This window comes from Camelus dromedarius, chromosome 34 (assembly GCF_036321535.1).
Source record: "Camelus dromedarius isolate mCamDro1 chromosome 34, mCamDro1.pat, whole genome shotgun sequence".
NCBI lineage: Eukaryota > Metazoa > Chordata > Mammalia > Artiodactyla > Camelidae > Camelus > Camelus dromedarius.
The window spans coordinates 1,229,750-1,255,305 of record NC_087469.1 but is presented as its reverse complement, the minus strand read 5'-3'; the positions used below and the strand labels follow the sequence as shown (position 1 = coordinate 1,255,305).

The 25,556-nt window shown below is 41.4% G+C and overlaps 1 protein-coding gene across 4 annotated transcripts in view; it reads left to right on the top strand.

Moving 5' to 3' along the window:
- The window catches only part of SLC35F2 (solute carrier family 35 member F2), a 51,956-nt gene extending 26,400 nt beyond the window's left edge, over positions 1 to 25,556 (top strand). The window contains exons 2-9 of one of the 4 annotated variants that reach the window (XM_064482010.1): positions 8,581 to 8,756; positions 13,466 to 13,593; positions 17,264 to 17,423; positions 18,557 to 18,713; positions 19,257 to 19,309; positions 20,532 to 20,686; positions 23,566 to 23,663; positions 24,306 to 25,556. In XM_064482010.1, the coding sequence (XP_064338080.1) occupies positions 8,581 to 8,756; positions 13,466 to 13,593; positions 17,264 to 17,423; positions 18,557 to 18,713; positions 19,257 to 19,309; positions 20,532 to 20,686; positions 23,566 to 23,663; positions 24,306 to 24,447 (1,069 nt within the window). In that variant the 3' untranslated portion in view covers positions 24,448 to 25,556. Of the gene's footprint in view, positions 1 to 8,580; positions 8,757 to 13,465; positions 13,594 to 17,263; positions 17,424 to 18,553; positions 18,714 to 19,256; positions 19,310 to 20,531; positions 20,687 to 23,565; positions 23,664 to 24,305 lie in introns of all 4 variants that reach the window. The other 3 variants (XM_064482009.1, XM_031443780.2, XM_031443779.2) reach the window with 3 other exon arrangements.

Here is a 25,556-nt window from a genome sequence, read left to right as displayed (position 1 = left end):
AAACACTCGACCTGGCCCTGAGTAATCTACATGCTGAATGTGAAGCTTTAGTCTAAATGACTATTTCTTTTCAGATTTGTAACAGGATTTTTATAGAAGTGTTCAAGTTGTTGTTCTGTCCCAGGTATTTACAGATGGCAGGTGTGATGGATTTAAAAAAATCTCTCCAAGAAGAATGTGCATAGACGTCTTTTAGCTCAACTACTAGATCTTGCCTTGAGCTGACGATGTGCACGGATCTGAGACAGACAGTGAACAAAAATGTCTGATTTGCATTCAAATAGTGCATTTTCTCCGTCATTTGAGACTTTTTTTCCCTTCAAATAATTCAGTGGTTTGTCACCTTCATTGTATGTTAGGTTCATCTAGGGGGCTTTTAAAATAGACTGGGATCTGGCTGCTACCTCCTAAGAATCTGATTCAACTGGTTTGGGCTGGTGTCCTGGTGTCAGTGTTTTTTTAAAGCTCCCAGTGATTTTAAAATGTACCCCCGGGTAGAAGACTACAATCTAAGCTAATGAAAAAGAGCTGAAAAAAAAAAGTATCAAGCATCGTGTCATGTGTATATTTTATGTAAAGTTAGGTGTGTGAATTGGGCCAAAATCCATATTACAGCCTTTCCTTCATTCCCGAATCTTCCTGGAAATTGTTCACCTTTCTGTTCTGTGATCAAGTGTCTCATCCTTTGTTAACATTTCCCAGGCAGTCTTGACCCTTCCTTCCCCCGGCCACGCACGCCAGTCTGTTTTGACACTTTCCCATTTTATTGTGGTTTCTGGGTTGTGAGATCTGTATCCTCAGCTAGACAGAAAGCTCCTTACCATGTTCGCCAATGGCAGATACCCTGGAAGTACTCATTCTGGGCCAGGCACAGTGCTAGTCACGGAGAACATAATGTCCCTGGCCTTCTGGAGCTTAGGGTCTTGGAGGAAGAAGACCCACAAACAGGACGGTAGGTGCCAGGAGAGAGGGCTGTGGTATTTGTTCAGGACACACAGCAAGAGCCTGCTGATCTGGTCCAGCGAGGAGTCTGGGGCCGGGAAATATATGGGTCTTTAAAAGTCTAAATTCCTTGTGCTTAGCGCATATTCGGCACCCAACAAACTTTAGTAAGTACATGACTGAAGCGTTTGCTGACTGAATAAATAAATAAAAGAAGATATTGTTTTATTGGAAAGCACATGCATGACTGTGTGTTTTGGAATGGAATAGATGTTAAGATACCTACTTTAGGTTTTCTGGAAGAAATAAGGGGGAAACAAAATGCTTTAAAATCTTTTCTTCTTTCATTCCTTAAATTCTTAAATTCATACAATATATCCAAAGAGTAAATGTGGTCAGAAGTGACGTTATTCAGTTTATTTGCTGGGTTTTCCCACCCGCTACCCCCAGTGACCCGTCACTTGTTTGCTCTGTGTTCGGGTGGCCCGGCTCCCACAGCATGAAGCTGCCTTGGGGAACATGTCTTGGAGGTGGGTCATATCCTCCCATTGAAATTCACTTCAAAAACGGGGACAGGATATGTCCCACAGTGAGATGCACGTTGCTTCTGGCAGCTTCCCTTAGAGAGGAACAGGTTTTGTTGTGGCGTAGAGAGAGTGCCTGTGTTTAATTCCGAATTCGTGTGAACTAGGACCTTGTGAAATCCAAAAGCTTCAATATGAGGCCACAAGTAACAGAAATTGTTTTGAAGCCCTTTGGCAGCTCTCTCTCCAAGTCTGAAGGGTTTTCTCTCTTTTCTCTCTTTTTCAACCTCCACGCCCTCCAGCACACCCCCCCCCCAACTCTCTCTCATTCTCGGTCCCCTCCTCTCCCATTATAGATGAGGTCATTACGATGTGGAGCCAAGAGAAATGCATTCTTGTAACTTTAAATCTCCATACTCAATTTATGCAATTTATGGCTTTTTTTTTAAGAAGATGGTTATACTTTATAGTTGGAGGACAGCTTGCTTAATTATGCTATTTCAGAATGCAAATGTGAGCTCACTGGAGGGGTTTTGTCAATTTGTGAACAGGGCTTTGTGCCTCCAGATTTCTTATTCTCACATATTTCAAAATTTTAATTGCTTTTGAGCCCATTATGGGGTGTGACAAATGTTTTGAATCTGATGAAGTTATCAGCCCCTCGATTAGCTTTTCGGTGCCCTGTCCTTTGGACTTCCGAGGCCCCCCTGACATATGAGGAAGCAGTGTTAACACTGGTAGCAGAGAAATCAGGCCGGACCCTTTCTTTCCCAACAGCAAAGAGAGGTGCGGGGAGCCTTTGAAAAAGGTGTTTTCTAATATAAGCTGTGTGATAAAGTCATGGAGAAGTGAAGGAGGGCGGAGAGACGGAAGTGGGGAAAGGCAAGTGAGAAAGGAGAGCCAGGAGTGAGAACATACCAGCTGTGAGGGACGGTCTCACTTACTATCCCAAGGCCGTGCTCCATAGCGGTTGCAGCAGGTGGCGGGAACACTTGCACATGGACTCTGTTCCTGAATGACCTTAGGCGGGACACTCCCTCTTCTGGACCACAATCTCTTCAACTTAAAAAAGCGGGCATTAGTACCGAAGTCCAGCAATTCTGACACTTTGTTCCAGGGAAAAGAGGACGAGACATTTAAAGAAAGGAGAAGGTCTTTTTTTTTTTTTTTTAAAGCAAAATTAAACCCCCGACCTAGTCTTTTAATAACCAAGAGCACCGACTTCCTCTGCCTTTTCCTGACTGTATGACTGAGGGTAAATTACAGGACCACGCTGAGTCTCTTTTCCCCCTTCTGCAACAGGAGTGCAGTTTTCTCAGGGTTGATGTGAGGATTACGCTGAGTATATGTATGATAATGGTACTAATTAAGCAATGAAATACTAGAAAATTAGAACCATTTCCTTGGCCACGTACCTTTCCCCACAGTGATTCCTGAGGGAACTATGTGGCTAGGGACAGTGACACAAAATGAATGCACGTTTTCACTCTTTGGGTTTGGCCCGTATCCCTCTAAGGTTCCTCGTACACCCTACAGACCAGGTGGTGAATTTCTCGTGCCTCTGCTAGGGTGGCCTGACATCCAAGCATCAGTGCAAACTTTGCTGCCTTCAAGAAGGAGACATGAGCACAAGAGAAAGAGGTAGCAACTCATAGATCCAGTTTGCCTCATAAGCCTGCGGCAGGTGGAGCATCCCTAAAAAGAATACCACCTCTGTGGGAGCAAGTCCTTAACCTTTTGCTCACCTGGGTGAAAATTTCCTTCAGTAGCGTAATGAAATATCTTTGGATCTGGCCAGTTCCTGATACCATTTGTCCCTCTTGAAGGGTGGAGGTTGCTTCAGTTCCTTCCTTTTGAAAGTAGTAAAATAAACTATATGAAATAAGATAGCCCTTTGAAGAGCATTTCAGCAAAGTAAAGTTGAAGACACTTACACCCTAAAACCAATGATTCTACTCTTAAATAGATCTCCAGAGCAAATGATTCCTTTAAACTTCATGACACACACATACAAAACAAAACAAAACAAAACAAAAGAATACTTTATGACACAAATAGAAATTCATTATATTTGCAGGGTAGTTTGAGTTCTCTGCTTCTGGAAGATGTCTGGGTGGTACCCATCAGGCTGAGTGCTGCGATTATATTTTAGCACATCAGTAACCCAGGTGTGCTAGTTTGCTAAAAACCACAAAAACTCTTAGATATGTATGTCAGGAGACATACATAAGAATATTTGTAGAGGCATTGCTTACAGGAGCAAAGAAAAAATTGGAACACAATCCCAATATTAACAAAGGAATAGATAAATAAAGTGTGATATATTCCCACAGTGGAGTACTATACAGCAGTGAGAAGGGATGCACTAGAATGAATGTATCGATAGAGATGACTCTCTTGCACCAATGTTGCAACATGTTGCAAAAGTACACATTCAGTATGCTGCTGTTTCTATAAACATTTAAAATAGACATAGCCATTGTATATATTGCTCAGGGATACTTACACAAATATTAAAATATACGGACATGCACAGAAAGATAAATAAGTTCTGGAAAGTAGTTACCTCGGGAGGTCTAAGAGATTGGGGAGAACACAAAGGGCATACGTTGATGTTACCAATGTTTTATATCCTAAGCTGCCTGATAGATGCATGAGTACATGTTGATTATGCTTTATACTTTGTTATATTTTAAATATCCTGCAAGAAATTTCAAAACGTAAAAAATTAAAGCTTGTACGAATGCAGTCCAAGATAAGGCTGGAGAGCTAGGTGGGATCAGATGGTAGGTTGCCTTGGTATGCCATTTTAAAGTTTGGCTTTCATTTAAGGGTAAAGGGGAACCTCGGAAAGGTTTTAGACATGGAGGTAATCCCATAAGAGTAACATTCAGAACAAGTTGACTTTTGCTGTAGTGTGGAGATGGGATTTGCGGAGAGGAAGAATAGGGGCGGAAGAGCAGTGAGCAGGAATTTGCTGCAGCCTGAACGAGTGCACTTCCTCCTTGAAATGCCACTTTCTCTTGCTTCCAGAGTGTTTTTTTCTTGTTGTCTCTCCCTGCATCTCTGGCCACGCCCCTCCATCCCCATCTTTAAGTCCTCTTCCCCTTCTGCCCCTTAAATGTTGCTGTTTCCCAGAGTGTTTCTTTTTTTGCCCTCTTTTCAGTTTTTAGGTATATGTGTTACAGCTCTCATCTATATCCCAACTTCAGGTACCACTTTTATGACCATCATTCCCAAATTTATTTCTCCAGCCCAATCTTTTTTTCTGGCTCCAAACTGTCTACTGGACATTCCTTCTTGACTGTCTCATAATTAAACAAAATCCAGCCTGTCCAAAATGGAGTTAATTCTCCTTTACAAATGTGCCTTTTTTTCCCCCTCTTTTGTCTTTGGAATCTTGATTAACCGTTATCTATCCAGGTGTCTGATCTGGAAAACTGGGTACTATTTTAGACCAGTCTGTCTCTGTCAACTTTCCTGTTTAATTGACTTTTCCATGTCAGGAATGGAGGGCAAGGTTTTGGTGCTGTTATGACATATTTAGGGACCCAGGGATGATTAATTCCTGCCTTGCTAATCACTTTGCTCCCTCCTATTTAGAAGGTTTCAGTGATCTTACCACGAACAAGATCAAGATGCCAACTTTAGAACCTACTTCAGATCTTGTCCAGATCGGGCTTGTATTGACTTTCCATCACCATCCACTGTTTCTGTCTCCTGCGCCCTGTGCCATAGCTGCCCGAAACCACCTGAGATCCCCGAATGCACCATGTTGTCTAGAGCTCCTTCTTCCTTCTGTGTGGGGTGCCGTTCCTTATGTGCTTGTCTAGGGAACTCAGGAAGTTTTTGTAACCAACCCATTTTTGTACTTGCCCTCATTACTAGTTTATATGCCTACTTGTCCCCAGTGGTCTCTGAGCCTCTGTCTGGGGTGCAGAGAATTCCTATTCAGTTTTGTATCTTCACAGCCTGGCACATGGTAGATGCTCTGTAAGTGTATATTTAGGGTTGTCTTACCAGCAGATGTCCCCTTTTCCTTTTCGCCTTTGCTAGGATTGTTTGAGGTTAGTTGCAAAGTAGTGAAGGCAAATATTCCAAAGAAAAGAATACACTGTAAACTCTTAGAACAGATAATTCTTAAAAGTTACAATATTCTCAATCCTGGTCCCTGAACCTTCCAGGAACTACCCATCTTCGTCATCTCTTTTAATTTCTTTTATGACAGTCTTCAAGTTTTCTCCCCTCTTGCCTTCTGCTCAGCTCCCAAACATGCTTAGGTTTCCTTGATCCTTTAACAAGATTATAATTAAACAAACAAACAAAAGACTCGTCCTCAACACTACTGCTTATTCTTCAAACTCTTTCCCATCCCTATCCTCCATTTCATCATTAAAAAAAAAAAAGAGCTGTTTACTTCTGGTGCATCCACTTGCTCATATTCTATTCAGCCCACTGGCATGTGGCTTTAGTCACTACCACTAGCAAAAGGCTTTCCTTCGAAGATATCTGGCAGCTTCCTGCTTGCCAATCCAACGTGACTCTTTACCCATGACGACACCTTTTCTCTCTGCAGTTTCTGACACTGTGGTGTTGATGGCCTCTTCCTTCTTGAAATGTTTTTCTACCCTTCGTTTCTGTACCATGGCACTTTCATGATAATGTCTTGGCTTTCTCTGACTAGTGCACATCATTGGGTAAATGGCGAAGTGTCTTATATTTGGGGTAACCATACATTTGGGCATATGCGGTAATTGCTTTATCCGTTTACATTCATTTGACAAATATTTACTGAGTGACAACAAAGTGCCAGGCACTGGGTATGTAGTAAAAAGCAAAACAGATATGGTCTTTCTGAAGTCCAGAGTTTCAACCTTGAATTGTTATCTGTTGCTATGTAACAGATTACCACAAACTTCGTGGCTTAAAACAACACCCATCTGTTATCTCATAGGTTTTATGGATCAGGGTTCTGGGCACGGCTTAGCTCTGCCCTGTGCTTCAGGGTCTCCCACAAGGCTGCAGTCACGGTGTCGGCCAGGGCTGGAGTGTCATCCGAAGTCACGACTGGGGAGGGACCTGCTTCCAAGCTCATGTTGATGTTGGCAGGATTTACCTCCTTGGAGGCTGTTGGACTCAAGGTCTCAGTTCCTTACCGGTTGTTGGTTAGATGCCGCCCTTAGTTCCTTGCCATGTGGGTCTCTCTATACAGCAGCTTGTTTGATCAGAGCCAGCAGGGAAGAGACTCAGTAGAGTTGGCTGGTGAGATGGAAGTTACAACCTCAGGTAATGTATTCATGGAAGTGGAATCTCATGGTTTTTTTTTTTTTTTTATGAGGTTTTTATTTTTTAAATTGAAGTATAGTTGATATACAATATTATATAAATTACAGGTGTACAGCATAGTGACTCACAATTTTTAAAGGTCATACTCCACTTACAGTTATTATAAAATGTTGGCTGTATTTCCATGCTGTACAGTATGGTGTCCCGTTATTCTTCCTGTATTCTGATGGTTAGAATCAAGTCACGGGTCCAGCCCTCATGCAAGTGGGAGAGACTACACAGAGCAGACCTACCAGGAAGCCGAGATTCACTGGTCCGTCTTAGAGTCTGCTTGTCACAAACCTCTTACTGTCTTTCGCTTCGATGTTCCGGCCACCTCCATTTCTAGTGCTCTTCAGTTGAACTCACCACTCTCCCCTTGCCCAGACCTGCTGCTCATCCTGCCTTCCCTGTCTTGGTCAGCAGCCTCATGCCCACTCGGTCATCTAGTACCAAAGTCCAGAGATCATTTTCAACACCTCCTCCCGAGATTTCATGGGTTTCTAGGCTCTGTGCATCTCACATCATTGTCTACTTAACATTCACACTGACGTGGCTTCAGCTCAGCCATGGATCATTGCAGTAACCTTCTCACCTTCCATCTTTCTTCTCAGAGTCACCAGTTACTTTCATAAATCCTTCAAGGCTCCCAGCTTTCTACGGGATAAAGGTGTACCTTCACAGTGTGCTCATCAACCCTTTTTACAGTCTGGGTTCAGCTCGCTTCCCCAGGCTTCTTGCTCTGGACTCCTTGCTGTTGCCCATGTGCCCCAGACACAGGCCACTTGGTGTTTCCTGAACCCACACCACATGTTTGTGCCTCTACATTGGGTCCTACGGTTACATCTTCTTGGATTCCCTTCTCCCTACTTCTTCCTCTAGAAACCCCTTCTGTTTGTGCTTCCAGACCTAGCTGAAAAACCCCCTCTTCTGTAAAACTGTCTTCTGCTGCCCTCTGCCTGCCAAGCCCCTCGCTCAGAATTAACCAGCAGCACCTGTGTGCTCTCCCAGCCCCTTACTTGCACCGCTGCTACAAGACTGTTGCGGCGTAGTTTGGCGTCTGCAGTTTTGTATTTGCTGTTAAATGGCTTTCTTAAAATGCCAAAGGGCAGGGTCTAGATCCTACTCTTTGATGGATCCAAAGTGCCAGCCTCTGGAGCAGTGATTCACAGTCTTGGCTGCATTTGGAATCACTTGGGGCATTTTGAACTTCACCAATGCCTGGGACCCACCCCTGGAGGTGACAATGTAATTGATCTCAGGTGCAGCCTGGAACGCTGGCAGTTTTAAAAGGTCCATGATTCTAACATGTAGGTAACACTGAAAGCCTCTGCTTCCAGTTGAAGAAACCGAGTCTCTGGGAGAATGAAAGGATGAGAAAATGTTAAACATTTAATGGGTAGGAAGACTTTAAAACTAGAGGTAACGTTGAGTTTTAAAAAATCACACACACGCAATTCAAATAGTACATGACATAGCTAAGCAATCAAAATAATCTCCAAATGGATCAGCCAATGGACTGGGGGATTATGTATTTTTGTGGTAACGAGGAAGAAATCAGAAATGTAAAGAGAATAAAAATGTAGTCTCAAAATCTAACACTGTAATATTTGTGCATATGAAGAAGCCAATAAAATGAAATAAGGAACCACCTGGAATTATTACCTTTTCCCTTTTTGTCTAGCACTGAAGTGTGTGTGTGTGTGTGTGTGTGTGTGTGTGTGTGTGTGTGTGTGTCCAGGACATAACTTACTTTCAAGTTATTCTGATTTCATTCTTTATTTTCTAGGAACATTTTGAAAACAATTGCCCTGGGTCAGATGCTGTCCTTGTGTATATGTGGGACAGCCATCACCAGCCAGTATTTGGCAGAAAGATACAAAGTGAACACCCCCATGCTTCAGAGCTTTATCAACTATTGCTTGCTGTTTCTAATTTATACAATGATGCTGGCATTTCAATCAGGTATGTCAAATGTGGAAATTACCTCTTCAACAAATGATCTTCATAAAATCTTTTGGCTCTAGACATTTAAAAAATAAAACATCGGGCAAAACCAAGAACAGGAAACTACTGCCGTTTTTATAAAAGTTATTAGAACAGTATGACACCTCTGAATTCTACAGGAGTAGTGACTAGAAAGTTATATATAACTCTCTGAAATTGTTGGTCAAAATAAGTAGCACCAAAATGTAATGTAGGAGCGTTTTTTTTTTTAATCAAGTGCCATTACAAGTTAGGTTTTATATTTTTTTCTCTGTAGTTAATTTTTTTCCTTTTTTTTTTTAAATAGACTATTTTTTTTTTTTTAGAGCAGTTCCAGGTTCACAGCAGAATTGAGCAGAAAATACAGAGAGTTCACACACAGCCCTCCCCACTCACACATATACACTCCCCTACCCTCACCATCACTCATCAGTGCGGCATATTTGGTACAATCGATGAACTAATGTGGACACATTATTATCAAGTGGTTGATAAATTTAAGAGACAATTTTAAAAACACTTAAGTCAAGAACCTCACTCTCCAAAAGTGGAGAATATTTTCAGCTAAATGGAGCACCGATTGCATGTAAACCAAGTCTATGGTTTTTTTGTTTGTTTCTAAAATTTGGGGGGGGGGTTAATTAGGTTTATTTATTTATTTTTAAATTATTATTATTATTTTTTAGTGGAGGTACTGGGGGTTGAACCCAGGACCTTGTACCTGCTAAGCGTGTGCTCTACCACTGAGCTCTACCCTCCCTCTAGACCAAGTCTATGTTGTGAGAGAAACAAAACAAGAAACTGGCAGAGAATTAACATCACTGGCTGGTTAAGTTGTTTTAGAATTATTATAGAATTATCATTTCTAGCTACACATAAATGGGAGAGACTCAGTTCTGGCTAATGTTATTATGCTGCCTATCATTTTAATTGCTTTAACTCGTTGAAGCCAGCTAACAAATCAAGTGAGCATTATTATTATCTCTACTTTCTAGATCAGGAATCCGAGGCATGTAGCACTTAGGTAATTTACTCACTGTAAATCCTACCTAGGCAGCCTGACCCAGAGCCCATGTGCCTGCCACCATGCTGTATTAGGGGCTGCTAGTCATGATAACACCATCTTTCTCACAAAGAAAAGCGTGGTATTTTAAAATAAATCAAATAAGATTGAATTCAAGAGTGTGAAGACAATGAGTAACCCGAGCTGACTGGAAGGGTACAATACTCCCATTTTCCTCACATTTAAGGCATATAATAAAACCACCAGTGTGATATTTGCTAAACCTCTTTTAATATGAACCTCAATGCACCAGTGGTGTTCCTGTGTATCAGGATAAATAACTTATTTTGGAAAGAAAATGGAAAGCAGTTGGGGGAAGGGGAAAATATCTTAAGAGGAAAGCACCAAACTTGGTGAGAACTTTAGGAGTTGGAAACAGAGCTGGTACATGGTTAATGGCCTCAGACTTTGCTCCTCTCTGTAAGCACTGGCCTTCAGGAAGTCAGTGTGATTCATAAATATATCAGTGAAGCCCCCCAAGGGGTGGTTGCTAGGTACCTTCCATGCCGTCTCATGTTGAGGAAGATTAACTGTGTTTTCAGGATGTACCTGCTAATTGAGGTTTTTTTTTTAAACATTTTAAAAATTGAGTTATAGTCAGTTTACAATATTGTGTCAATTTCCAGTGTAGAGCATAATTTTTCAGTTATACATGAACACATATGTATTCATTGTTGCATTCTTTTTCGCTGTGAGCCACCACAAGACCTGGTATATATTTCCCTGTGCTATACAGTATAATCTTGTTCATCTATTCTACATATGCCTGTCAGTGTCTACAAATTTCGAACTCCCAGTCTGTCCCTTCCCCTCCCCCTTGGCAACCACAAGTTTGTATTCTATGTCTATGAGTCTGTTTCTGTTTTGTATTTATGTTCTTTTTTCTTTTTTTTTGATTCCACATATAAGCGATCTCATATGGTATTTTTCTTTCTCTTTCTGGCTTACTTCACTTAGAATGACATTCTCCAGGGACATCCATGTTCCTGCAAATGGTGTTATGTTGTCGTTTTTATGGCTGAATAGTATTCCATTGTATAAATATACCACTTCTTTTTTATCCAGTCATCTGTCGATGGACATTTAGGCTGTTTCCATGTCTTGGCTATTGTAAATAGTGCTGCTATGAACACTGGGGTGCAGGTGTCATTCTGAAGTAGGGTTCCTTCTGGATATATGCCCAGGAGCAGGACTCCTGGGTCTTATGGTAAGCCTATTCCTAGTCTTTTGAGGAATCTCCATACTGTTTTCCACAGTGGCTGCACCAAACCGCATTCCCACCAGCAGTGTAGGAAGCTTCCCTTTTCTCCACAGCCTCTTCAGCATTTGTCATTTGTGGACTTTTGAATGATGGCCATACTGGCTGAAGTGAGGTGATATCTCATCATACTTTTGATATGCATTTCTCTGATAATTAGTGATATTGAGCATTTTTTCATGTGGTGTTGATCATTTGTATTTCTTCCTTGAAGAATTGCTTGTTTAGGTCTTCTGCCCATTTTTGGATTGGGTTGTTTGTTTTTTTCTTATTAAGTCATGTGAGCTGCTCATATATTCTGGAGATCAAGCCTTTGTCGGTTTCATCTTTTGCAAAAATTTTCTCCCATTCTGTAGGTTGTCATTTTGTTTTATTTATGGTTTCCTTTGCTGTGCAGAAGCTTGTAAGTTTAATTGGGTCCCGTTTCTTTATTCTTGCTTTTATTTCTATTGTTTGGGTAGACTGCCCTTGGAGAGCATTGCTGAGAAGTATGTAAGATAATGTTTTGCCTATGTTTTCTTCTAGGAGGTTTATTGTATCTTGTCTTATGTTTAAGTCTTTGATCCATTTTGAGTTTATTTTTGTGTATGGTGTAAGGGAGTGTTCTAGCTTCATTGCTTTACATGCTGCTGTCCAGTTTTCCCAACACCATTTTCTGAAGAGACTATCTTTATTCCACTGTATATTCTTGCCTCCTTTGTCGAAGATTTGTTGATGAAAAGTTTGTGGGTTCATTTCTGGGCTCTCTGTTCTGTTCCATTGGTCCATATGTCTGTTTTTGTAGCAATACCATGCTGTTTTGATGACTGTAGCTCTATAGTATTGTCTAAAGTCTGGGAGAATTATTCCTCCAGCCTCTTTCTTTTTCTTCAGTGATGCTTTGACAATTCTAGGTCTTTTGTGGTTCCATATAAATTTTATTATGATTTGTTCTAGTTCTGTGAAATATGTCCTGGGTAATTGGATAGGGATTGCATTAAATCTGTAGATTGTCTTGGGCAGTGTGACCATTTTAACAATATTGATTCTTCCAATCCAGGAGCATGGGATATCTTTCCATTTTTTACAGTCTTCTTTAATTTCTTTAATCAGTGTTTTATAGTTTTCCGTGTATAAGTCTTTCACCTCCTTGGTTAGGTTTATTCCTAGGTATTTTATTACTTTGGGTGCTATTTTAAAGGGGATTGTTTCTTTCTTTTTCTGTTGATTGATCGTTAGTGTAAAGAAATGCAACTGATTTTTGAACATTAATCTTGTAACCTGCTACCTTGCTGAATTCTTCAATTAGCTCTAGTAGTTTTTGTGTGGACCTTTGAGGGTTTTCTGTATATAGTAACATGTCATCAGCATATAGTGACACTTTTACCTCTCCTTTTCCAGTTTGGATCCCTTTTATTTCTCTCTCTTGCCTGATTGCTGTGGCTAGAACTTCCAAGACTCTGTTGAATAAGAGTGGTGATAGTGGGCAGCCTTGTCTTGTCCCAGATTTTAGTGGAAAGCTTTTGAGTTTTTCACCGTTGAGTACTATGCTGGCTGTAGGTTTGTGATATATGGCCTTTATGATGATGAGATATGTTCCCTCTATACCCACTTTGGTGAGAGTTTTTATCATAAATGGGTGTTGAATTTTATTAAATGTTTTTTCTGCATCTATTGAGACGATCATGTGGTTTTTGTCCTTTCTCTTTTTGATGTGGAGATTTAATGATAACTATTTAGCTATAGTTCTTACTACTTTTATTTCCTTGCAAGTTAGCTTACCCACAAAGCCTTATATGTGCCAACTCTATATCTCCTTGTGATGCTAGAGTCTCCAAAGAAATGAATCACAGTTAACTTGAATAATAGAATTTAGGGGATAAAAACTGTTTCTTCAATGGTTCCACTAAGTCTTTTTTCCAAATTTCTCACTTAATTTTCTCATGAAAGCACACTCCCCTTTTCCAAAGGAATGATTACATGCAGAGTTTTCTTTGAAGAAGCCCATGGATGCAGGGAGGTTAAATAACCAATGAAGTTATAAGAAAACATTTCCTTCCCAAGGGCAATCTGGATGTTATATTTCTGTTGCAATGGGAAAGGGAATTTAACCACTTTTCTCTTACTTCCTTGTCTCTTTGGCATTTTCATTGACCACTTGGTCTATGATGACACCTTAGCTTGGGCCACATACTCGAAAAAATAAAATATGAGTCTGCTGGGCTGTTGCAGGAGTTTGGGTTATGAATGAATTATGAGTAATGGAAACTAGGAGGGGGCCACATTCAAAATACATAGTAAATCCGTCCTTTGAGTCTTGATCTCTAAATTAATATGCATGTTACCATTTTCAAGTCACATGTACTGACCCAGATTTCTTTCAACCAGGGAGTGATAACCTTTTATATATCTTGAAAAAGAAGTGGTGGAAGTACATTCTGCTTGGACTAGCAGACGTGGAAGCGAATTACCTGATTGTCAGAGCGTACCAGTACACAACTCTCACCAGCGTCCAGGTAAGGAGTCCTCCAACCGGTTTGGATTTTACAGCTTAAAGAGAAGAATCTGAACTCACATGTGTTCACCTGGTTGTATTAAGAACCTGTTCACTTGGAGAAGACCTAAACACAGCTGGGTACTATCTGGCTTCCAGTGGAGCACATGCGCTACTGAGTAAGGCTTCCTGGAATTAGTGAAAATGTGCACAAGTTAATCAGCTTCCAAACTGCTAATGCTACAGCAGCATAGGACAGTTGCTACCAAAATAAACATAAATATTTAGTTGGCAACGGATGCTGTGATGCTGACAAGACTTCTGTTTTACGTGGTGCTAAAACATGGCATACAAAGCAGATGTACCATTGTGCTGCAGAAAAGTTGGAGGTTTGTTTGCTGAGGGGGAGGTAATTAGGTTTCTTCATTGGTTTCCGCTTGGCAGAGGTACTAGGGATTGAACCCGGGACCTCGTGGGTGCTGAGCATGCGCTCTACCACTTGAGCTATACCCTTCCCCCCAGAAAAGTTGGAGGTTTGCAAGTAAAGCAGATATTCCAGACAAAGGAGCACTTGGAAGGAATCTGTTCTAAGGACAGAGGTTAGAGATGGTAGCCAAAGGTAAAAACTTACATCCACATTTCTTTTTTAGGTTTATTCTCACTGGATTGAAGGGAAAAATGTTCCCACATAGCAGTACTTCTCAACTTGGTGAAGTTGGGGAAGACTGATTAAGCCGTTTTAATGTTAGCAAACTATGGGACGTATCATAACACTGACTCACCATTGCTAGCAACAAAAATGTGTTATAAATGGAGGCAAAAGTAAGATTCCAGTGCCTGGTTTAGACGTCACAGTGTAATGAATTAATGACTTATGATGCATCACGTTTTTTTATATAAAACAGAGATAGTCTTATCTTCAAATTTTAGGAGCATGGAAAACTTGGAGTGAGATTAGATTTATTTTAAAGAGAAGGATTAATGAAAACTCAGGATTTTTCCCATGTGAATATGCATTAAGTGCTATGATTATCAGAATGCCTTTTATTAAATATTTTCTTTTCTGTAACATTATGCTAAGCACCGACCTCAGCAAATGTCTTGGCTTTTGACTGGCGTCAGTGAAAAAGCCAAGAAAGGACACATTTGTAAGACAGACATCATAGGAGGCACATGAAAAATCCAGAATTTCATAAAAATTAAAACCAGGAGTTACCTATAGGGTGAAGTTCAGCACAGATAGTATTAACTGTACTTCTGGCGATGAAAAAGAAGGGTATAAGGCTATAGAAAGTGGCATTTGTCTAGTCACACCTGTCCTCATAATCTCACACACAATTTAATTCCTTGATTACAATTTCCAGAAACTTTGATCTCTGACTAATGATAATGACATTAAAAGTTTTGAATTGGTACAAGGTCTAAACACAGCTAAACAAACCCCTTACCATCGGGTTTTTGTGAGTAAAGTTCATGCCTTATACTGAAAACAATTTTAGTCTCTTAGAAAAAAACCCGAAGCATTTGGTTGTCAAAAATGATGTACTCACAGTCTCGGCCAGCCCTGTTATAAAAGGGCGTCTAACAACTAAAACTCACGCCAGCAGCGGAGAGTGCCTGTCGCCGGAATTCTTCAAGCCGATTCCTCTCTCCTTGAGTAAATCCGAAAGGGTGAAAGTTTAGATTGGATGGTCTTTGAGCCTCCTTCCTTCAAGGAGTCTCGAATTGCAAACAGGAATGTAGTAGTTCACGGTGTGGCCATTGACATCGCATGGCCTTGGTTTCTGCTCATGTCTCTTCCCACTTCACTGCCCCGTCCACAAGTTCCCTACTCGCAGCCAGCTTCTCTCTCCTATGTTGCTCTAGTCTTTCTAGAATGCGTCCATCCCTTTTTGAAGTGGGCCCCCTGCTCCATCCCCATCCATTCTCTAGGGCCCAATTCAATTTCACTTTCCCCTCCATCCTCCACCGTATCTCTGATAAAGTCTGGCTCTCTTTTATACCCATGCCTCCCCTCACTCCAGGGTCTGTCTTAGCACCTTGCTTGCTGTGATAGTACAATAGGTTTTAAAGATCAAATCAAACAGGGAGGCTCTTGGAACTAAAAGGCTCATCCAGAAGGCATCTGTCACCAAGAATACATTTTGGAAAAGTTCAATGTAGATAAATGACTGAATGTGGTAAATTCCAGATGAGAAGGCATGGGATTTCAGAGTGGGAAGGAGCTTGTGAGCTCATCTGGTCTGATCTCTTAATTTCACACTTTGACTAAGAGGGTGACTGACTGGAGATCGCACAGCCGGTCAGTGGCAGGGCTGGGGGGCTGAGGCCTCTGGAGCGGTCACCGTGATGTCAGTGCCTCCGTCACACGGCCACTCATTGCCCACCAGAAATGGTTAAAAGCGGAGCAGATTTGATTTTGATTTTAAGACACAGTTTGAGGATAGGGGGGCTGCAATGATCATTTTTAGAGGGACCTTTTCTCCCCTTTTTTTGTTCAAGGAATGTCATTTAGACTTTGTCACTTTGTTAAGGCTGGATTCTGTTGGTGTCTTCCAGGACACACTATTATCATTTGCATCTTTTGATGGTTTGTTATTCAGGCAAGCTTGATAAAGCACTTAAGAGATTAGAGCTCTTCAGCTGGAATAAATGGCATAAGGCAAGGTGCCCATTCCTACATGTGACATTGCTGTGAAAGGCAATCAGCAAACAACGGTGGATCAAACAGGCTGCTGGAGATTCAGGGGCCTCTCTTGTCCAAAACTAAACAGATACAGAGTGAATCTGGGGCAAGGGTGAAAAAAAAAATAACAGAACAGGATGAGCCAGAAAAAAGCATCTTCAGGAACATTATTAGTAAAAGGAATAGGCTTTTCCTTGAATGCACTGTACAAAATTTGTGACTTTAAGAATCGAGTGAATGAAATCTCTTTTTCCTTTATGCTTCAAAGATTTTAGATTTGCTATAATTTTGGCACTCTTAATCCCCTTGCCTTTCAGGCTGGCAATATCAGGGGGGTAGCAAGTGTTTTCTGGACCCAGGATCAACAGGTGATGGAGGAGTATATGATGAAGATGAGCAAATGTATTTTCTGTGAGCAATTATCTGTCTTACATGGTGGGGTTGGCACCTCGTCAGGGAGATGGTGTCTGTCCGCTCGCTCCTAATAACCTGTCCTTCTTTGTAGCTCCTAGCCCAGTTGCAGTTAAATATCTGGTTGTGTGATTCTTCTGTGTCTGTCCAGCCTTCTGTATACTTCTGAGGGCAAGGCTTGTGTCTCTGTTGTCTCATAGTGTCTGTCACATGCCACGTGCTTAAATATTTGTTGACTGAGTGAATGGGTGCATGCCTACTGGACTTAAACACAGGTGGGAGTGTGGAGGTAAGCTGCACAGGCTGTCGGGTGGAATTCCTGGGGTCACTAACTGGCTCCCCCCCTTTCAGCTGTGTGATTTGGGGCAACGCGTTTAGCCTCTCTGTGCCTTTTCCTCATGTGTGAGATGGAGACTGTAGTTCCAATCTCATGGAATTGTTGTGAGGATTAAATGAATTAATCCAGGCAGAGTATTAGCACAGGGCTGGCAATAAAATAAATGCTTAATACACACTGACTCCTGTTATCACTGAATTACCCATCTTTTTAGCTAACAAGAGATGTTTTAAGCTGTTTATTTCTCCTTCCATGCAGCTTTTGGATTGCTTTGGGATTCCTGTGCTGATGGCTCTCTCGTGGTTTATTCTTTATGCAAGATACAGAGTGATCCATTTCATCGCTGTGGCTGTCTGTCTGCTGGGCGTAGGAACCATGGTTGGTGCAGACATGCTAGCAGGGCGGGAGGACAGTGCAGGTAAGACGGGGTTACCTGTGTCCGGTTCAGTCGCAGAGAAAGCTATGCTCGTGTCTTCGCTTGGTTATTTTGCAAAGAGATAGCAAAAGGCAGAAAACATGTCCCGATTAACCACCTTTAAAATTTTTATTGTTCGATTTGCTTGCTTCTGGTCCTGTAACCACCTCCACAAAGCAGTCATTATGTTGCTATCTGCCCGCTGTCCTTGCCGCTTTTTTGGTCACACTAAATAGTTTGTGTCATGAGAGATAGGTTTCCTTATATATTTGCAATAATATTCTTTTGACTCCTTTTAGTTGCTGGAAAAGCTACCGCAGATTCTCGATTTTTTGTTTTTATCAAGGAGACTTTGCGAGGGGAGGGTACAGCTCAGGTGGTAGAGCGCATGCTTAGCATGCACAAGGTCCTGGGTTCAATCCCCAGTGCCTCCTCTAAAAATAAATAAATAAACCTAATTGCCCCCCCAAAAGTAAAAAAAATTTTTTTAATTAAATTAAAAAAAAAGGAGACTTTGTGGCCACTAAATGACTGATCTCTCTTTGAGTCACTCTGTAGATGAGAACATTCTGATATTCTTTATGTCAAAGTTCAGACAATGGATAGCATAAAATCTAAATAAGGCCTGTGAATTCAGTCAAGTGACTTCAGTGTCTCCTTGGATTAAGAAAATTACCTTGCTCTCCTAGCTTACTTTCCTATGGTTTCAATGAATTCCCATCAATAAGTCCCATTATTTTCTCATGTCGTAGAATCATTTTCTGAGGCCTTCAAGTGACTTCAGTGTCTCCTTGGATTAAGAAAATTACCTTGCTCTCCTAGCTTACTTTCCTATGGTTTCAATGAATTCCCATCAATAAGTCCCATTATTTTCTCATGTCGTAGAATCATTTTCTGAGGCCTTGCATTACGGTGCATACCACCATCTTCCAGTCTGTTCGTCTCCTGAGGAATCAAAAGAAAAATCACAGCTGTGTTGTGCCAGAAAGTGAGAGAAGCAAGAGTCTTTAAAAATCAGGGTTTCTCCTTCTGTAAAATCTTACTTAAATGAACGTGAGCCAGTCAGCTCCTGGAAGCCAGCTGGAGAGTGTCCCCCAGTGACGGTGTGTCCCTTTTTGTGGCTTGTCCCCCAGCAGGTAGTGATGTGCTGATCGGCGACATCCTGGTCCTCCTCGGGGCCTCCCTCTACGCCGTGTCTAATGTGTGTGAAGAATACATCGTGAAGAAGCTGAGCAGACAGGAGTTTTTAGGAATGGTGGGCTTGTTCGGAACAATAATCAGTGGCATACAGCTGTAAGAGTCCAAACTTTTCCTTAAACACAAGCGAATACATCATCGAGGATTAATTTCCAACTACTAATATCGCTTATTTGGCCCAAACCTGATGTGGTGAAATCAGTTAACTTGCCAAATACCTATTAGAAGGTCGTTGAAACGTCAGTGACGCCTCATTTTCTGACACGTGTGGGACGCCGAAGGCTCCTGCTTATGTCGGGGTAGGCTTTACATGACCAGTGAAGACTTTCTTTTTCAATTATTCCTGGAAAATATTAACTTCCTATTCAAAGGGGACACATAGGATCAAGTTTTCCTCCTGTAGCTGACCACGACTGAAGGGTGTTTCTGAGGGCGTCAAACGTGTTTATTAAGGACTCCTTTGGTTTTATTCTTTGTCATTTTAACTAAAGATAGTTACTTTCATACTCTAAGAAAAAATCCAGAAGTCAACATAATTCATCACCGACTGAAGTACTTAGAGCTCGAAGCAACTTAATTGCTTATAAGATAATGAAAATCAGCGTAAAGATCTCTCTGTGCCTCTTGTTTCCATCACAGATTGATTGTGGAATATAAAGATATTGGCAGCATTCCCTGGGACTGGAAAATCGGTATGTACATGCATAATAATTCTTTTCTTAGTCTTTCTCTGACATACATCAAGAGATAGATACTTCATTTTAATAATACGATTTAGGTATTTTTGTAAAATCACAGAGGAATTCAGTACACAGAGGGCACGGTGGTTTACATTGAGTTTCCTCTGCGAACTTGTAAATGAACCCCCATAAAAGTTAATCCTTAATCTTCACCTTCAGGGATGGCCTTTCTCTACTAGGAATTCTGAGCAAGACTGGCCTTTGGTCACGTTAGCTTTCAACTAGGCCTGTATCTCGTGGCCTCAGATTTCATGAGGAGTTCGTCTGCTTGGCGGAATTTGTGAAGTATTAACCTGGACAATCCGATGGTGTGTAGTTAGCACCGCCTTCCTCTGCTGCTCTCATCTGCTCGTCCTGGGCATCTGCACGGATAAGTAACACGGAGGAAAACAGTGCTAGGGCAGTTAGGAAGGATTTGAACCTTATTTAACGATGGGTGGAAAGAAGTTAAGAAGCACGTTAAGTGTCATTGAGTTCATTTACCAGGCTTGGATGATTTAATTCAAGTAAATGAATTAGATTGCGCGTGCGTGCGCGCGCGCGCGCGTGTGTGTGTGTGTGTGCTGAGTGAGCCTGGAGAAGTGGTTGCAAACCTTAGGTGCCAGCACCCGGATGACAAGCTCTGTCCTGAAGAGGACAGTTGTGTCGTGTTGTCTGGGAGCGCTGAATTTCATGAAATGAACCAAAGATATGGACCTAACAACTCCCTTTGATGCCCTAAAAATACTTCATGCTGAATCCAGTCACACAGATCACATCCAACCAACCAACTAGATAAAAGCAAACAAAGGATAACGAGTTGTTTTTGTTTTTGTTTTTTGATTCTGATTCTGCTTTCATTGGTCTTCTATCATAGGCATCTCTCTGCCCTGGGCAGGTGGAGAGCATGGGGTCATGGGAGCTTTGACTTACACACAAGCCAGCTTTTATGGCCTTGACCATCTAACACTGTTGGATTTTTTAAGTTCTTCACCTACATCACATCTTATTATTATTACCTCCCCTCTCCAGAGCTTTGTAAATCTCATTTGCAATGCATACTGTTAACAAAGGGGCTTTGTGGATTAAATGTTAAAGGATCAGGGACTTTTTTTTTATATGTCAACCAAGCCTTAAAAGCACCTTTGTCTTTTGATTTCTTCCGGTAACATTGGATATTCCATTTCCCCCGCAGCCCTGCTGTTTGTGGCATTTGCCGTCTGTATGTTTTGCCTGTACAGCTTCATGCCACTGGTGATTAAGGTCACTAGTGCCACTTCTGTCAACCTGGGCATCCTGACAGCTGACCTCTACAGTCTTTTCTTTGGCCTCTTTATGTTTGGCTATAAGGTAAGCAAACAGACGTTGCTCAATGAAGAACACTTGTTTGGTCTGAAAGATGTAACAGATTTAAGATTTTAGATCCCAAATTAAAACTTCATCTTGGCAAGAATTTCACTGGACACCCTCACTCCAGGCAGGTGACATCTCAGTGTTATGATAAGAGTCTTTTTTCGAGAGGAGGGACAGGTAATTAGGTTTATTTATTTATTATTATTTTTAATGGAGATCCTGGGGATTGAACCCAGGACCTCATGCATGCTAGGCAGGCGCTCTACCACTGAGCTATACCCTCCCTACTATAAGAGTCTTGCTTTGAGGACTGCTGCCTTAGAAATCCATCTTTCCTTGGTACAGAGCTTGTTGACCTGCCTGCTACTACAGTCTTTTGAACAAATAGTTAGAATGTTGCCTTATTGCTTGACAATTTTCATTTTAGAAACTATATTTTTTTTTCCTTATACAATTTTGTATCTGGGGAGAAATTGCTTGGCACTGGTTGACACTATTCCCAGGAATTGGCCATGACCTCATAATGCCTAGATCCGTGTGTTCTCAGAAATTTCTGCTTAAGAAGCATAAACCATTTTTGCTTTGTAAGATTGCATATCACAGGAACCAGCTGTTACTTTTGCAAACTTGCTGGTTAAGGTATTCCCTGAACTAAGACCGAAGAAGTTTTTATAGCTTTTTGGTGGCATCATTAAAAAGTAACAAATGTCAAAGTGAATCAGAGCAGAGAAGTGATCCTGAGAGACCTAGATTTTTTTTTCCCCATGAGAATACCTCTTGTTGTTCTGTGGTGCTGTTCTTGCATTTCATATCACCACCACTAGGGGGCAATGGCATCTTTATTCTGCAGTTCAAGGCCAGTTGATAGCTACCCACACCCAAAGGATGCTTGAGAGAGTTCTGCCGTGTAACATGTGGCTCTGCTCACCTGTGCTTTTTTTTTTTTAAACTACACATATTGATTTAGCTTTAGTAGTTTAATTTTTACTTTTCCCTCATAAGTAAAATAATATCCAAGGATGAAGTAAGGCTAAAGGAATAAAAGCTTCAAAGTGAAAGTATACTTGTCATTACCTATTATAAGCTCCCTTAATGTAGATATTTGCTCTTTAACTGCTCTTAACTTTAATATGAAAAGGCCTTTTTGGGTGTCATTTTTTGGCCACATGACTTTATACCATTATTCTCAAAATTGGAACATGCAAACTGTAAATTCATCTGCAGTTCCTTTGCTTTGGGTCTGTCCCTGTAGGTCTAGCAGCTCACTCTTAACTCAGACCAGATTTTGTTGTTTTTGCCCAAAGGCTGTTTCAAAACTTGTAGAGTAAACAGGAGGTCTGCCATGATCCTCAGCGTAAATTACAGAGGTGGGAAACCATTCAGAGCATAAAGAAGATAGTTAGAACCTTAGAAGTAGTTTTTAAAGACAGAATCATCAGCCCAATATACCACCAATTAAAAAAAAATGTAGCATCTAAAATAACCTCGGCTCTGATATTTCAAAACAGGCAATTGAAAAAGAGGTTTAAACGTTTCTACATTCATTAGTGTTAGCCTCTGCCTTCTCCGGATTGATCTTGAGTAAATACTCACTGAGCAGAGTAGCCACATAGATCCAAAGGGTAGATAGATTCTACACAAAGGGTAGAATTTTAAAAGAAGAAAAAGATAAGAGCCTCTAATTCAGGAAACTTATGACCTCACTCCCTCAGAGTCTCTCGCTTCCAATAAATGTGCCTCCGTTTAATCACCTGTCTTCTTAAGAGGAACAAGATGCACTTTCTTATAAACATTTAAAACCATCTAACCAAACAGGACATGTTTTGAATAAGTTACTGAGGTCTTCCCACAGGTAACAGCGAACATTCTATAGGAGAGCATGATTGACGTTCCTGATTTTGAGTTTAAAAGTTTAGGGCACTCTAAATACCTTTCACTTCCCTTAGTCTTCTCTGAATCATTTTTCCTCCCAGCAAACATTTAGTCAATACCAGCCGTGTGTTGGGTGCTGTACTGAGACTGGACCTAAGAATGAGAGCCCGTAGAGGAAGTCAGTTTGGCTGCTGGCTCTGCTCGGCATTATCAGTGGCTTTGCACCATCACTGACTCCGGTGGAGGCCTTTGGCCTTGGGGAGGGCTGTGGCTCTTCCATTCCTTAAAAAGTTCTGAAGGTTTAAGGTTAAGAAGTAATCAAGCACCTATAAAACATTTAACACATTGACGCCAACAGTGACCCATAGACGCCCACGGCTGGAGGTGACCTGTAGTCTACCTGATACTCATTTCAAAACCTATTAGTTTTTCCTTCTACTTTTGGGAGTATTTCATGCTTTTTCTCTCTCTTTAATCTTCTTTCTCTTCTCTTTCTTCAACTCCTTCCTTTTTTTTTTTTTTCTGTCATCCCCTTATTAAGAACTCTTTGTATCGGACATAGTATGAGGTCTACGTTAATTTTAAAATATTTATTGGCTTGAATAAAATAGCATGCCCCATTCTTAATTTTAAAATCAGATTAGCAGGATCATTCATAAATTGGATTTGCTTGTTCCCAGAAAAATCCTGAGCATTTAATTATGCATTAATTATGCTACACAGTTTTCTTAATTTTTTTACTGCACTGTTCTTGCTCAGTCTGGCTGTTTCTCTTTCTGTGTTTTATTTTTTGTGCTGTTGGAAACAAATATTTATTTTCTTAATACTTGAACTTTGGTATGGATCCTCAATTCACATACAATTAAATATACAGAGTACTTAATATTCTTTACTTAAACTTTGGGATATGTCAGAATGTCATTTTCAGTTAAAAATGCACCATGAATTAGTGTTCTGTCTTCACTGCATTTTGCTCTGGGTGGTTGTTTTCCATCCTAAATAAGGGCAGGTTGGGGAGAGTCACCAGGAGTTCCCTGCGTCCTTGTGGTGTGTCTGTCAGAACGGGCTGTTGCTGTAATCGGTCCTTCTGGGAGCAGAGCAGGTAGGAGATGCCTCCCGCAGGGCTCCACTCCCTGGGGTCATCCTACTGGACCTTCCACCAGTCACCTCTTTGGGCTTCAGACTCATCTGAAAAATATCTTTCCAGTTCTAAAAATCTAAATCTGCTCATTACATCATAAATTTTACTGTGTAACACTTGCCTATAGAGACAACTGATTACATTTTAACTGAATGAATTTTTTGGACTAGCAGCACATAAGAGGGGTTGTTGAGAAGTTGTCCCATCTGTGAACCCACATTTTATCATAGAGCCTGTGTTCCTGTGTTGTGAGCTGTGCTTAGGGTCCGACTCAGGGTCTCTCATGGTACCATGGTGACCCTTTTGTCTCTCCTCTAAGTAAAGGGGACCAGTTGCAAGGTGGGGTGTGGCTAGATTATCACAGAGAAAGACAAAATCCATTTCCCAGAGTTCAAGAATCCGGCTGGCTGATGGGCTGGGGGATGTTGGCAGAGCCCACACCAGTGCACACCCATGGGATGGTTTTTGGTCATTAGCATCTCCTTGGGCAACTGTCAGAAAAAAAGATTCTGGGATGGGAACCCTCAAAGTCCAGCTGGCAGAAGGCAGCAGCAAAGATGTGTATGTGAGGGAGCCCTTCCATAGCCTGTTCTCCCCTCTTAGTTTTCAGGACTCTACATCCTGTCCTTCACCGTCATCATGGTGGGGTTCACTCTGTACTGCTCCACCCCGACGCGCACAGCAGAGCCAGCTGAGAGCAGCGTCCCGCCCGTCACCAGCATTGGAATTGACAACCTGGGACTGAAGCTTGAGGAGAACCTCCAGGAGACCCACTCCGTGGTCTTGTAGCTGGAGAAGAAGGGACACACATACACCCGAGGCTTCCTGAGAAGCTGGGAGCTGCCACCCGGATAAAAGCAGAGCCGGCAGCCTGCTGAGGGGACACTTGGAAAATGATCAGACTCAAGAGTGAACCCCCTGTAGCATTGGATTGGATCCAGTGGTTAGATTTTTACAAAGATACAAAGGAATACAAAATCATGTTTCAAAAATAGAAATACCAAAATAGAGCAGAAGCTGTGGCCAGGATTATGTTTCTGTGTGTTTGAGGACCAACGCTTGTTAGCATCAAGGACACAAGGTGTGGGGCCCACACCGGGTCTCAGGTGCAGGTGGGAAAGCAGGATGGGGCAGCATACCCAGGCGTGAGCCAGCCTCAGGAAAGGGCCTGAAGCGGGCTGTCCAGGCTGGCTGGTGGTCAGCAGGAGGGGCAGCCCAGGGAGGTTTTTAGAGTAGGTGTCCTCAGTTGGAGGCATCTGAGTTTTGTCCTGCTGAAAATTGTCCACAAGCCTCATGGCCTTTAGGCCACCAGATGAGGTCTGGTGACTGACTGTACATGTCGACAGCACTTGAGAAATTTTGAGATACAAGCGTGAGTACCACAGAAGCCGTAAGGTGGAGGACGGTGTACTAGGAACCTTCTCCCAATGGTTTCTATGCTACTTCTTCGCAAACAACGTGCCGTGAGATTTTTATGACACTACTTCAGTGCAGAGTGTTGATATGTAGCATCATTATGATATCAGCTACCAGTATGCACTTGACAAAAAACTCTATACGTAAACTTTTTTTTTTTTGGTAAAAAATATAAAGAAATTGAGGGTAAGTTTTCAAATTATTAGAAGATTTTGATTTCATGGAAATATACTTACTGTGTGGTTTCCTTGACTGCCTACTTCCCCTTGTGGATTTTAAGTGACTTAATATATTCAAGATTGCTTCATATCCAACTTTTCGGAATCATGTCTTCTTACAGTGAAGCAGCTCTGTCTATTTGGGGCTGAGCCGGAATGGAGAGGAAATCAGAGTGGACTCCCAGATCATGTGCCAGAATAAACATTTAAAAATTTTGAA